We start from the raw sequence: 14421 nt of genomic DNA, 5'->3' as shown, positions 1-14421 counted from the left end.
CTCCCCCATTCTCTCCCTCTCACATCTACCCCCAACCCCCACGGCCCCACTCTCTCCCTCTCTCTCCACTTGGCAATCTATCCTATCGAAGCCATTAACTAGTAAGATGGGACCTGGTTAATAAATTACAAATCCAAACCAAATAACTAGACCATCAAATTATTTTACATTGCACTCTATATCTTCCAGCCCCAAATTTCCCAATTTTACAACACTGAGGTTAGCCAAGAATGGATGCCGTTGGGAGTCCCATGAGCAAATGGCCCAAATTGACATTGAATCATAATATCTTGGGATCAAACCCCTAATCCATGGTTGGTTTTCTGTCATTTGTAAAGCCAACTCTAAGTTGCGGAGTCTAGTTTTAGTTTTAGAGATACAGCGTGGAAACAGGCTCTTCGGCCCACCGAAACCGCGCCGACCATTGATCATTTTACAGAAGCCACTTAACTGACAACCTGTACGTCTTTGGAGAGTTGGAGGAAACCAGAGCACCCGGAGAAAACCCACGTGGTCACAGGGAGAACGTACAAACTCCGAACGTACAAGACCCGTAATCTGAGTCTCTGACGCTTTAAGGCAGCAGTTTAGTTTAAAGATAGAGTGCAGAAACTGGCCCTTCGACCCACCGAGTGATTCCCACACACTATCCTCCACACACTAGGGACAATTTACAATTTTACCAAGAAAATTAACCTACAATCATGTGCATCTTTGGAGTGTGGGAGGAAACCAGAGCACCCGGAGAATACCCATGTGGTCACAGGATGAAAGTGCAAACTCTGAACAGACAGCACCCGTAGACAGGATTGAACCCAGGTCTCTGGCGCTGTAAGGGAGTAGCTCTGCCCACTGCGCCACCGTGCCGCCCAATGTGTGCATCCAGGAAGCAAATATTTCCACATGAACATAACATGACATATGAACGACATCTAACAAACACTTATAATACAACAGATACTAAAGAGAAATCTTCCAGATATTCTGATTAGTTGCAAAACTACAACCACACTCTAAAAATGAAAATGAACAAAAACTCAGCAACTATTAATTCAACAATTTTCATATAAACTATAATTCAGAACTTTGTATACTTGGGAGCAAGACGATATATCAAGTCATTACAGGTTTTTTAAATTCACTGTTGTGAAGATTCAGCATGTGGCAGTCCAATTTTGAGACGAAAGACGTTATGAAAAATTCTTCAAACAAAAATACTCCAATTTTTTCTGCATCTATCTCAAAGTCATTGTCGAAACAGATCAAACCCTTGACATTGGTTAACTTTCAATTTTGTTTTATAAAACCATGCAACAAAAATATCACAAGATCAACTCAGAAACAAGTATAAAGAGAGCATTAAAGAGAAACAGCAAAATATAAATGTTAGCAATCTTCTAGTTAAGAGTTTAAAATAAATAGAGTATCTTTGAATGAGCACACAGTAACAAAACGTTAATTCTTCTTCTCAAACCGTGACAAATAAACGTGCAAAAACTTTAAAACAACAAAAGTTTCCATTCCAGTGGAAGCAATCATTCAGATTTGACTCTCCACAACAGAGGCACTGTGGGGATGAAATCCTTCAAAACCCATTGAGTGACCTGAAATAAAAATGAAAAAAAACATTGAAAGCACGAATCATCCTTTCCCAAGTGCATGAGCCTCAAAAGATAAAGCCTTTGTTGACCCAAATTTATACAAATGGGTTATACAGATCTGAACAAGATGACTTATTTGTTCCCTGGTTGCAACAGCAACATTATAAGGAGCCCCAAGGATTTAGCGGCAACTCGGTTTAAAAGCTTTTAGACAAATGCAGGGAACTGCGAGACCAGATTTGACGGCAGCAACAAAGAAAGAGAAGTCAGGAGGGATTGCGATGAGCAAGGATGTCGAAAGCCGACGGTATAAAAGCTTCATGAAAAGACTGGAAGAAGAGACGGTGGTGAGTGGGATGGGATCCCATTAGCAGCAGCGGGAGAGGTAATGGAAGATGTGCAAATGGGACACTTGTTAATGCGGCCTGTGGATCCATTGTCACAGGAAAGACAAGAAGTGAGGAAATCTAAACAAAAGATTTAACTAAAAAAACGAAACAAGTAGAGCAGTGATGGAAATTAGGAGGATTAAAGAAGAGGAGGTACGGACACTTTTGAAGAACATAAAAGTGGATAAGTCTCCAGGTCCTGATAGGATATTCCCTAGGACATTGAGGGAAGTTAGTGCAGAAATAGCAGGGGCTATGACGGAAATATTTCAAACGTCATTAGAAACAGGGATGGTGCCGGAAGATTGGCGCATTGCGCATGTTGTGCCTTTGTTTAAAAAAGGTTCTAAAAGTAAACCTAGCAATTATAGACCTATTAGTTTGACGTCTGTGGTGGGAAAATTAATGGAAAAGATACTTAGGGACAATATATATAATTATTTGGATAATCAAGGCCTGATTAGAAACAGTCAACATGGATTTGTGCCTGGAAGGTCATGTTTGACTAATCTTCTTGAATTTTTTGAAGAGGTTACCAGGGAAATTGATAAGGGCAAGGCTGTGGATGTTGTCTATATGGACTTCAGTAAGGCATTTGACAAGGTTCCACATGGAAGGTTGATTAAGAAGGTTAAATCGTTGGGTATTAATAGTGAGGTTGCAAGATGGATTCAACAATGGCTGAATGGTAGATACCAGAGGGTAACGGTTGACAATTGTATGTCAGGTTGGAGGCCAGTGTCTAGTGGAGTGCCCCAAGGATCTGTGTTGGGTCCACTGTTGTTTGTCATTTACATTAATGATCTGGATGATGGTGTGGCAAATTGGATTAGTAAATATGCAGATGATACTAAGATAGGTGGAGTAGTTGATAGTGAGGTAGATTTTCAAAGTCTACAGAGAGACTTGGGCCTTTTGGAAGGGTGGGCTGAAAGATGGCAGATGGAGTTTAATGCTGATAAGTGTGAGGTGCTGCATTTTGGTAGGACAAATCAAAATAGGACGTACAGGGTAAATGGTAGGGAATTGAGGAATGCAGTGGAACAGAGGGATCTGGGAATAACTGTGCATTGTTCCCTGAAGGTGGAATCTCATGTGGATAGGGTGGTGAAGAAGGCGTTTGGTATGCTTGCCTTTATAAATCAGAGCATCGAGTATAGAAGTTGGGATGTAATGTTGAAATTGTACAGGGCATTGGTGAGGCCGAATCTGGAGCATGGTGTGCAGTTCTGGTCGCCAAATTATAGGAAGGATGTCGACAAAATGGAGAGGGTACAGAGGAGATTTACTAGAATGTTGCCTGGGTTTCAGCACTTAGGCTACAGAGAGAGGTTGAACAGGTTGGGTCTTTATTCTTTGGAGCGTAGAAGGTTGAGGTGGGACTTGATAGAGGTTTTTTAAATTTTGAGAGGGACGGACAAAGTTGACGTGGGTAGGCTTTTCCCTTTGAGAGTGGGGAAGATTCCAACAAGGGGACATAGCTTCAGAATTGAGGGACAAAGGTTTAGGGGTAACATGAGGGGGAACTTCTTTACTCAGAGGGTTGTGGCTGTATGGAATGGGCTTCCGGTGGAAGTGGTGGAGGCTGGCTCGATTTTATTATTTAAGAGTAAATTGGATAGGTATATGGATGAGAGGGGATTGGAGGGTTATGGTCTGAGTGCAGGTAGATGAGACTAGGTCAGGGAGAATGGTCGGCGTGGACTGGTAGGGCCGGACAGGCCTGTTTCCATGCTGTAGTTGTTATATGTTATTGTTATATGTTATAAAAGACTGGGGGGGCGAAGTGGCATGGGGAGAGTCAGCAGCAGGGACACAGGTTCGATCTCGACTTCAGGTGGTGTCAGTGTGGAGTTTTCACGTTCTTCCTGTGACCCCATATCTGAGGAAGGGTGTGTTGGCGTTGCAGAGGGGGTTTACAAGAATGATCCCGGCGATGATTGGGTGAACGTATGATGAGTGTTGAGACGGCGCTGGGCCAGTACTCGTTGGAGTTTAGATGAATGAGGGAAAACCTCTTTGAAACTTACCAAAGAGTGAAAGGTCTGGATAGAGTGGATGTGGAGAGGATGTTTCTGCCAGTGCAGAGTCTAGAACCAGAGGGTAAAGCCTCGGAATAAAAGGACGTACCTTGAGAAAAGAGGGCAGGAGGAATTTCTTTACTCGGTGGGCTGAAGGGCCTGTTTCCGCGCTGTATCTAAACTTTAGAAGTTAGAAATGCAGTGTGGAAAAAGGCCCTTAGGCCCACAGAGTTCACGCCAATCAGCGATCATCTGTACACTAGCAGGATCCTACACATTAGGGACGATTTACAGAAGCCAATTAACCTACAAACTTGCACATCTTTAGCGTGTGGGAGGAAACTGGAGCAGCCGGAGGAAATCCACGTGCTCACAGGGAGAACGTACAAACTCTGTACAGACAGCACTAGTAGCCAGGATAGAACCCTGATGCCGTGCTGGCCTGCTAGACATGGGGTGGTAGACACGTTCAAGGTAGACCAGGATGACTCACCCAAGTACATCAGGACCTGATATGCTGCTTCTTCCTTGGGAATGTCCCGGCCAGAAGCCAGATCGTCTGGGGTCAACGTAACCGTCCCACTGAAGGGGGCGGCGAGTCCGGGCAGGAAGACCTTGAACAAGAAGCGGCGCCGATCGGAGCTCAGAGACTGCAAGCTGTACACCGGCTTGCCCAGCCTCTTCTTCAGGCAGTAGGCATCCAAGAGGCGGACAACATCACAGACCTCATTCAGTGGGCATGGCACCTCTGGGGACGGCTGCCAGACCTTCTCCACCCTCTCCCCCAAAGGACGGAAGCCACCACCGCCAGCAGAGCGGGCAGTGGGTGCAGCGCATGTGGCAGACCCGATCGGCGGCAGGCAAAGTCCTCTGGTCATCACAGGCCAGGCCGGCACTTGGAGGCTGGGCTGAGTTTCGGACAGAGGCATCTGCTGACCCTTCTGCTTTCCATCGGGTTTCATCCAGTCAACCTCAATGGGTTGGCCCCAGAGCTCGATGCAATCTGTAAAGGAACAGACAGACCAGATTAAATAAGTTTGGCACTGTGGCACATGCATGGGTACGTTCTCCCTGCAACCTGTGCACCCGGTCTCAGGAAAAATGTACAAACTCCGTACAGACAGCACCCTTAGTCTCCATTTACATCTCATGCTGTCTCGGCAAGGCCAGCAACATAATCAAGGACCAGTCTTACACATCCTGTTCCCTCTTCTTCCCTCTCCCTTTAGGCAAGAGGTACAGAATTCGAAAACGCACACCTCCAGATTCAGGGACAGTTTCTTCCCAACAGTTCAGGCAACTGAACTGTCCCATCGCCAACTTGAGAGCAGTCCCGAGCGACCTCATTGGAGACCCTCGGACTATCATTGATTGGACTTTACTGGATTTTATCTTGCACTAAATGTTATTCATGTTATTCCCTTTATCATGTATCTATCTGTACACTGTGGATGGCTCGATCATAATCATGTATTGTCTTTCCACTGACTTGTTAGCACGCAACTAAAGATTTTCACTGTACCTTGGTACACATGACAATAAACTAAACTCAAAACTCAAACAGCACCAAACCTGGATCTCTGGAACTGTTGAGTTGCTGCCTGACAGCGCCAGATTCGATCCTAACTAAGGGTGTTGTCTGTATGGAGTTTGCACGTTCTCCCTGCGACCACATGGGTTTTTATCCGAGTGCTCCAGTTTCCTCCCACACTCCAAAGCCGTGCAGGTTTACAGGTTAAATGCCTTTGGTATAATTGTATGGTCTCCCTAGTGTGTGGGATAGTGCTAGTGTACGGGGTGACCGCTGGTCAGCGTGGACTCAGTGGGCCAAAGGCCTGCCTGTTTCTGCACTGTGTGACTCTGTGACTCTAAAATGTGTGGGTGGGTGTAATCAGCAGGAGGAGTAAGGGATATATTTCTTCCAAACTTTGACTTATAGAGGTGCATAAAATCATGAAGGGAATAGAATGTGTGAATGCATTTGGAGTATTGTGATCTGTTTTGCTCAGCCTGCTGTGGGAAAGATGCTGCTAAGCTGGAACGAGTGAAGGGAGGACGTTGCCAGAACTCAAGGGCCTGAGCTAGAGGGAAAGATTGGGCAGGCTAGGACTCAGCCCCAAAATAAAAGGACGTGCCTTTAGAAAGGAGATGAGGAGGAATTTATTCAGCGAGAGGGTGGTGAATCTGTGGAATTCATTGCCACAAACTGCTGTGGAAGCTAAGTCATTGGGTATTTTTAAAGCTGAGATTGGCTGGTTCTTGATAATTAAGGGTGTCAAAGGTTGTGGGGAGAAGGCAGGAGAATTGGGTTTCAGAGGGAAAGATAGATCAGCCATGATTGAATGGCGGAGTGGACTTGATGGGCTAAATGACCTCATTCTGCTCCATGACGTATAGAACTACAGACCTTTGGACCTATGGACAAGGCTTATGGACATTTGGACTAGATTTATGAACCTTTGGACATGTACCTTTGAAAATATAGAACTTTTGGACACATAGACCAGATATTTGGACATGGACATGGTCCTTTGGACCCGTATTTATGGGCGTTTGGACTGGACCAATGGACCTACGGACATAAGGAGGCACAGGACAGGGAGTGGGAAGGGGAGGGGAGGCCATACCTTCAACCAGCTTCTTCTTTGCCATCGCCGCCGCCCGGTGAGTCTCGTACTTCACCACGGCAAACGTGGTCATCTTCTTCCTGCGGTCGGCACTGAGGTGAAGGGAGAGGTCGGACACACCGTCGGTCAGCTCCTTGACCACCTCCATCACCTCCGCCCGGCCCTTGCCCCACGGGATGCCCCCGACGCACAGCTCATTCTTCTCCGTGCTGCGGCATACCAGGATGGGGCAGCCGTCACGGATCTGGTAGCCGTTGAACATGGCGATGGCGCACTGGGCGTACCAGCGGTTGGCGTACTTGGCGTACGCAAAGCCCCGGTTCTCCCCACTGAATGTCATCATCAGGCGGAACTCATAGAGCTTGCCCGCTGCTTGGAACAGCGGGATGAGTTTGTCCTCATAGACGTCCTGGGGCAGCTTCCCAACGAACACCTCGGAGCCGGTCAACGGAGGATGTCCCATCCAACCTGAGGAACAAACACAGCAAGGACTCCACAAAACATGTCCAACGTTGTGTAGGAGGGAATGGTAGATGCTGGTTTACACCAAAGATAAGACACAAAATACTGGAATAACTCAGCGGGACAGGCAGAATCTCTGGGGAAAAGGAGTAGGTGACGTTTCGGGTTAAGACCCTTCCTGTTGATTGGTACGGGTGTCAGGGGGTATGGGGTGAAGGCAGGAGAATGGGGTTGGGAGGGAGTGATGGTTCAGCAATGATTGAATGGCAGAGTAGACTTGTTGGGCAAATGGCCTAATTCTGCTTCTGTACTTATGGCCTTATGATGTCCATTGTTGGGAAGCACAGTGGTGCAACAATAGGGCTGCTGCCTCATGGCGTCAGAGACCCAGGTGCGATCCTGTCTATGGGTGCTGTCCTTAATGGAGATTGCACGTTCTCCTCGTGACCACTAGGGTCTTCTCCGGGTGCTCCGGTTTCCTCGCACACTCCAAAGACAAACAGGTTTGAGGTCAGCACTGTGGCACAGTGGCGCAGCGGTAGAATTGCTGCCTTACAATGCCTGAGACCTGGGTTTGATCCTGACTACAGGTGCTGTCTGTACAGAGTTTCATTTTCTTTATTGTCACATTACTGAGGTACAGTGAAATGCTTTGCATGAAAAGGAGTTTATACGTTCTCCCTGTGACCACATGAGATTTCTCTGGGTGCTCCAGTTTCCTCTCACATTCCAGAGACGTGCAAATTTGTAGGTTAATTGGCTTTGGTAAAAATTGTTAATTGTAGTGTGTAAGATAGTGCTACTGTATGGAGATCGTTGGCCAGTGCAGAGTGAGTGGGCCGAAGGGCCTCTTTCCGCGCAGTATCTCTACTAGTTTAGTTTATCTACAACTGTATGCGTAACTCCATATCTGTATCTATAACTAGCTTAGTTTAGTGTCACGTGTTCCCGAGGTACAGTGAAACAATTTGCAGTGAAAAGGAGTTTGTAAGTCCTCCCTGTGACCGTATAGGTTTTTTCCAGATGCCATGGTTTCCTCCCACACTCCAAAGACATACAGGTTTGTAGGTTGATAGGCTTCTGTATATTGTCCATAGTGTGCAGGGTAGAACTTGTGTACAGGTGATTGTGGGTCAGCGAAGCTCAGTGGGCTGAAGGGGCTGTTTCCACACTGTATCTCTAAACAAAAATTAAAATATAACCAGAAGGACACAAAGTGCTCGAGTAACTCAACTAGTCAGGCAGCATCTCAGGGGAACATGGACAGGCGACGTTTCGGGTCGGGGCCCTTCTTCAGTCCGATTGTGTGGAGCTAAGGGACAGAAAGCTGGGAGAGGAGAGGCAGGACAAAGTGGGGCAGGTAATAGGTGGGCACAGGTGAGGGGGTTACTGATAGACAGATGGTGGGAACAAAGGCCAGGGATGGAAAGACAAAAGGTGTGAGATAAGGACAGAAGGGGTGCGAATAGTGAAGATGGAAGAAGGAATGTCGGTGGAAGGGGACGGGTGGGTGGGAGGGAAGATGAAGGGGGTAAATTGGTGCACTTTCAGCGACGGCACAGGGAAAAGAGCGATAAATGGGGGGGGATCCACAAGGAACTGCAGATGCTGACTTACAAAAAAAGACGCAAAGTGCTAGGGTAACTCAGCGGGTCAGGCAGCATCTCTGGAAAACATCTCTGGCGATATTTTTGGACGGGGCCCATCTTCAAACCAAGAAAAGAGTGAAAGATGTAGAGTGGAACCCTTTTCACGGGTAAGGGGATTAAGTTGTGTAGGGCATGGATTTAAGTTTGAGAGGCAATGATATAAAGGGTACCCGAGGAGTGACTTTCACACAGAGGATGGTTGATATATGAAATGAGCTGCCAGAGGAGCTAGTTGAGCCAGGAACTATCGCAACATTTACTCGGGCAGGTATGTGGGTAGAAAATGATTGGCAAGATATGGGGCTAGGACTTTATTCCTTGGAGCGCAGGAAGTTGAGGGGTGATCTTATAGAGGTGTATAAATCAAGAGGGGAATTGATAGGGTGAATTGAGAAGGAGAACAAAGGGGCACTCGCCGCGGATACGGTGTATACTTCGTAACTTTGTCAGTGCCTTATGTGGCGACTATTTGCATACCTTGGGTATGCAAGCAAAGAATTTCACTGTAACTTGTCACATGTGACAATAAAGTATTAATTCATTCAATCTGAAACGTCACCAAACCATGTTCAGGAAAGAACTGCAGATGCTGGTTTAAATCGAAGGTAGACACAAAATGCTGGAGTAACTCAGCGGGACAGGAAGCATCTCTGGAGAGAAGGAATGGGTGACATTCCTTCTCTCCAGAGATGCTTCCTGTCCCGCTGAGTTACTCCAGCATTTTGTGTCAACCTAACCATGTTCTCCAGATATGCTGCCTGACCCGCTGAGTTACTCCAGCACTTTGTGTCTTTCCTAGTAAATATTGACTAGTTGGTTTACTCGTTCTTCAAATAAACATGTATATTGTATGTGTGTGTAAATGTATTTTGGAATTACACAGTGCTCATAAGTTCATAAATCATAGGGTAGTGAATCTGTGGAATTCTTTGCCACAGAAGGTTGTGGAGGCCAAATCAATGGATATTTTTAAGGCAGAGCTAGGTAGATTCTTGACTAGTACGGGTATCAGGGGTTATGGGAGAAGGCAGGAGAATGGGGTTAGATCAGCCATGATTGAATGGCTGAGTAGACTTGATGGGCTAAATGGACTAATTCTGCTCCTATCACTTATGTCCTTATGACCATAGGAGCAGAATTAGGCTATGGCTCTATGATCTATGACTGACCTGGAGGGGGCCCACCAAACTTCCTTTGCCCGTTGACCTGGACCAAGTCGATGCCCGTCTCTTCCACCCACGCATCGAACGCCAGCTTATTGGCAGAATTCAACAGCATGCTTGCCATCACCTGTGCAAAACATGAATACGGTACATTTAATACTCTATTACGCGCACCTCACCCAGTTCCCCTGATACGCCAAGTCATCAAAACTTCGTTGTGGACGCAAGGAACTGCAGATGCTGACTAACAAGAAAAGATGCAAAGTCTGTGGGCCGACTTTCCACACTGTATCTCCAAAATTAAAAATAAGACTTGTGTTGCTGCAAGTAAGAATTTCATAGTTCTGTTTCTGGACATATGACAATAATACACCCTCAACGAGATAGATGTAAAGTGCTGGAGTCACAACGGATCAGGCAGCTTCGTTGAAGAAAATAGATGGGTGATGTTTCAGGTTGGGACTCTTCTTCAGAAGAGTTTTCTTCAGACCGAAAACCATCCTTTTTCTGCAGAGATGCTGCCTGACCTGCTGAGTTACTCCAGCACTTTGTGACTGTCTTTGGTATAAACCTGCATCTGTCATCCTTTGATTCTACTCTTGACCTGAGCTCTTGTGTCTCTAATTAGTTTAGTTTATGTTGAGTTTAGTTTTAGAGATACAGAACGGAAACAGGCCATTCGGCCCATTGAGTCATTCTGACCAGCGATCCCCTCACACTACCACTATCCTACATACTAGGAACAATTTACAATTTTTACCAAAGCCAAGTTAACCTAAAAACTTGTACATCTTTTGAGTGTGGGAGGAAACCAGAGCCCCTGGAGAAAATCCACACGGTCACGGGGAGAAGGTACAAACTCCATACAGACAGCACCCAAGGGCAGGATCAAAGTCGGGTCCTCGGCACTGTGAGACAGCAACTCTGCCGTTGCGCCACCTTGCCGCCCGATTCTGGCCCTTGGATCTTCCTCACTACTCCTGTGAAACTGTCAGCTGTGAGTTCACCTGTCAAAGCCCCCAACCTCTGGAACACCTTTGTTTGATTAAGCTTAGATGTTCTGCTTTGTTAATAGTATAATTGAAGCAGCTGGTTCCCCCACTGTTTTCACACTGTCTTAACGAGTGAAAAAAGTCAATTGTCTCCAAATCCAGCAGATCTTTTAACTTGTGCAGGAAGGAACTGCAGATGCTGCTTTAAACCAAAGATAGACACAAAATGCTGGAGTAACTCAGCGTCTCTGGAGAGAAGTAATGGGGGACGTTTCGGGTCAAGACCCTTCAGTTCTTTAACTTGCTTGGGAGTTTCACATCACAGACGTTCAATGAAAGATAGTCAGACACAAACTCTGAAACATCACCTATCCATGGCATCCGGAGATGCTGCCTGACCCGCTGAGTTGGATTCAAAGCTGGAGAAACTCAGTGCGACAGGCAGCATCTCTGGAGAGAAGAAATGGGTGACGTTTCGTGTCGAGACCCTTCTTCAGACTAGTTAGGGAAAAGGGAAACAAGAGATAGACAATGATTATAGAGAGATAAAGAACAATGAATGAAATATATGTAAAAAAGTAACGATAAAGGAAACAGGCTACTGTTAGCTGTTTGTTCGGTGAAAACTAGAAGTTGGCGCGACTTTGGGTGGGGGAGGGATAGAGAGGAGGAATGCTGGGGTTACTTGAAGTTAAAGAAATCAATAATCATACTGCTGGGCTGTAAGCTGCCCAAGCGAAATATGAGATGCTGTTCCTCCAATTGTTACTCCAGCACTTTGTGCCCATCTTTGGTATAAACCAACAACTGCAGTTCCTTTTTATTAGACTTTCAATCACCTGACACAAATTAAGAGACGGTTTAGTAGCGGATTTTGTAGCGCTGCTGCCTCAGAGCGCCAGAGACCCGGGTTCGATCCTGAACCCAGGTGTTGTCTGCATGTGTCTGGTGTTTGTCTGTTCTCCCTGTGAACCCAGGTTCAATCCTGACTGTGTGTGTGTGTGCGCGTGTGTGTGTGTGTGTGTGTCTGTGTGTGTGTGTGTGTTTTGCACATTCTCATTCCCACGGTTTCCTCTGCTTTTTTCCGACATCCCAAAGATGTGTGGGTTTGCAGATTAATTAGCCCCCTGTATTCAAGTGTGTAGGGAGTGGATGAGAAAGTGGGATAACATGGAACTCGTGTGAACGGGTGATTGATGGTCGGCACTGACTCGGTGGGACGAAGGGCCTGTTATCATTCTGTATGTCTAAACTAAACTACACTCGGATCAAAATCTCACTTCGGCACCATTTGCATCAGGCCAAAAACCACAAATTGTGCCTGGAGTCCTCCAATGGTTAATTCTTGTCACAGCACTGAGATCTTGCAAGCCCAGCATGGACATTGGAGGCCACCAGGAGATCTCTCTCAACTCTTATTCTAAATATTGCCTTCATATATTTGTTTTTCATTTGTCGATGAATACCCTCTTGAACATCTACAGGTGTACAGTAGAGGATATTGACTGGTTGCATCACAGCCTGGTTCGGCAACTCGAAAGCCCAGGAATGAAGGAGATTACAGAGAGTGGTGGACACTGCCCGGTCCATCACGGGTACTGACCTCCCCCACCATCAAAGGGATTTACAGGAGGCGCTGCCTCAAAAATGCAGCCAGCATCATCAGAGATGGGGAAGTCCAGAACCAGGGGCCACAGTCTAAGAATAAAGGGGAGGCCATTCAAAACTGAGGTGAGAAGAAACTTTTTCACCCAGAGAGTTGTGAATTTGTGGTATTCTCTGCCATAGAAGACAGTGGAGGCCAATTCACTGGATGAATTTAAAAGAGTGTTAGATGGAGCTCTGGGGGCGAGCGGAATCAAGGGATATGGGGAGAGGTTGGGCACAGGCTACTGATTATAGATGATCAGGCATGATCACAATGAATGGCGGTGCTGGCTCGAAGGGCCAAATGGCCTCCTCGTGCATCTATTTTCGATGTTTCTATAAATCCGCCATGCTTTGTGGACAAAAAAAATTATCCTATCCTACACATTAGGGACAATTAAAAATTTTACCAAAGCAAATTCAAGTGCAAACCTGTATGTCTTTGGAGTGTGGGAGGAAACCGGAGCACCAGGAAAAATTCCATGCGGTTACGGGGAGAACGTACAAACACCGTACAGACAGCACCCTTAGTCAGGATTGAACCTGGGTCCCTGGTGCAGCAAGGCAGCAACTTTAACACTGTGTTTAACCTATTTCCTTTGGTTCTTGATTCCCCTACTTTGTGTAAAAGACTGTGCATCTACCCAATTTATTCCTCTCATGATCTTCTACACCTCAATAAGATCCTTCTGCGCTCCAAGGAATAGAGTCCGAGCCTCCTCAACCTCTCCCTATAGCTCAGGCCCTGGAGTCCTAGCAACATCCTCGTAAATCTTCTCTGCACCCTTTCCAGCTTAATGACATCTATGAGTGTTGTGTTTACAGGCCTGTTCTGCTGCTGCAAGTAAGAATTTCATTGTCACTTGGCAATTAAACACTCTTTGACTCTCTCTCTCTCTTGGATTCTCCCCCAAACTGAGATTATACACAGGACTGGTATTTAAAGGCTGGTCAAACCATTTCTCTGGCAGGGCAGCGCTCCCTCTGCCCTGCACCAGTTTCTGCAGAGTCCCTGAAGTGGGATTTGGACAAACCACCTTTGGGAACTTTGGAGCAGAGATATCCAGCTAGAGAGCTACGTTGCATAGAGACGGTGAGAGGGAGGGGGGGGAGAGGGAGGGGAAAGAGGGGGGGGGGGGGGGGGAGAGGGAGGGGAAAGAGGGGGGGGGGGGGTGGGGGGCGCATGGGTGGGTGGGTTGAATGCAAAGCATTCCGCAGCGTTTAAAGGCCGGGATTAAAAGGCTAAATACCAACCGGTCAGTACAGGTGCAGGGCGCCTGGAACGGAGTAGATATTGGTTCTTGGTACCACCCCTGTCCCGGGACGTTCTGTTGGTCTTGGGATGGGCTGAAGTCCACAAGGTCTGCAGTCTACCCCAGGCAAGCAGGCAATGCTCCCTCTTCTCTCTCGGGAAGAGGCAGGGGATCTTCAACACCAACCCCCTCCCCCCTGTTAAAGCCTCCTGTGTCGCACAAAACGCTCTATTGGTCCGTTCTGATCGAACCTTGGGCGGGGTTGGAAGCTCTTCCCAACACCTCCCTCCCTTCACCCATTCCTTCTCTCCAGAGGTGCTGCCTGACCCGCTGAGTTACTCCAGCATTTTGTGCCTACCTCCCTCCCTCCTGAGTTCCCTTCTTCCCTCATTCTCCTCCCCCCTCTTTCTCTTCTCCCTTCTCTCTCGCTGTTCCTCCCCTTCTCTCTCTCTATAAGACAGTGCCTGGGCAGAGGGGCGAAAGACAGAGTGTGACCTCTTACTGTGGGTCAATTAGTTGTGAGGGTCCACAATCCCTGGTTGGGGAAGGGCGAGGAGACTTTCCCTTGGGTGGTGGTGAGTAAGTGGAAGGGGGGGAATGTTGTCACAAAGTGCCAC

The 14421-nt window shown here is 46.9% G+C and overlaps 1 protein-coding gene across 1 annotated transcript; it reads right to left on the bottom strand.

Moving 5' to 3' along the window:
- Nucleotides 1-760: 760 nt before the first annotated feature.
- dnd1 (DND microRNA-mediated repression inhibitor 1) lies at nt 761-13988 on the bottom strand. Its single transcript, XM_078411167.1, has 5 exons — nt 13806-13988; nt 9919-10039; nt 6639-7106; nt 4445-5014; nt 761-852 (listed from the first exon to the last, which is right to left on the bottom strand). The coding sequence occupies exons 2-5, from the start codon at nt 10034-10036 to the stop codon at nt 761-763; spliced, it is 1248 nt and encodes a 415-aa protein (XP_078267293.1). The 5' UTR covers nt 10037-10039; nt 13806-13988.
- Nucleotides 13989-14421: the final 433 nt, after the last annotated feature.

The sequence above is a fragment of the Rhinoraja longicauda genome, chromosome 14, assembly GCF_053455715.1.
Source record: "Rhinoraja longicauda isolate Sanriku21f chromosome 14, sRhiLon1.1, whole genome shotgun sequence".
In the NCBI taxonomy this organism is placed as follows: Eukaryota; Metazoa; Chordata; class Chondrichthyes; order Rajiformes; family Arhynchobatidae; genus Rhinoraja; species Rhinoraja longicauda.
Note: the sequence above shows the minus strand (reverse complement) of the source record. Positions and strands in the feature narration are given on the sequence as shown.

Excerpts from the sequence above, each read along its gene's own strand:
- dnd1 (XM_078411167.1), bottom strand. The coding sequence starts at position 10,036 with ATGGCAAGCATGCTGTTGAATTCTGCCAATAAGCTGGCGTTCGATGCG. Across the intron at positions 5,015-6,638 it reads AAAGAAGAAGCTGGTTGAAG|ATTGCATCGAGCTCTGGGGC; the intron begins GTATGGCCTCCC and ends GTTCCTTTACAG. Across the intron at positions 853-4,444 it reads ATGTCTAGCAGGCCAGCACG|TGGGCAGAGCTACTCCCTTA; the intron begins GCATCAGGGTTC and ends ACGGTGGCGCAG.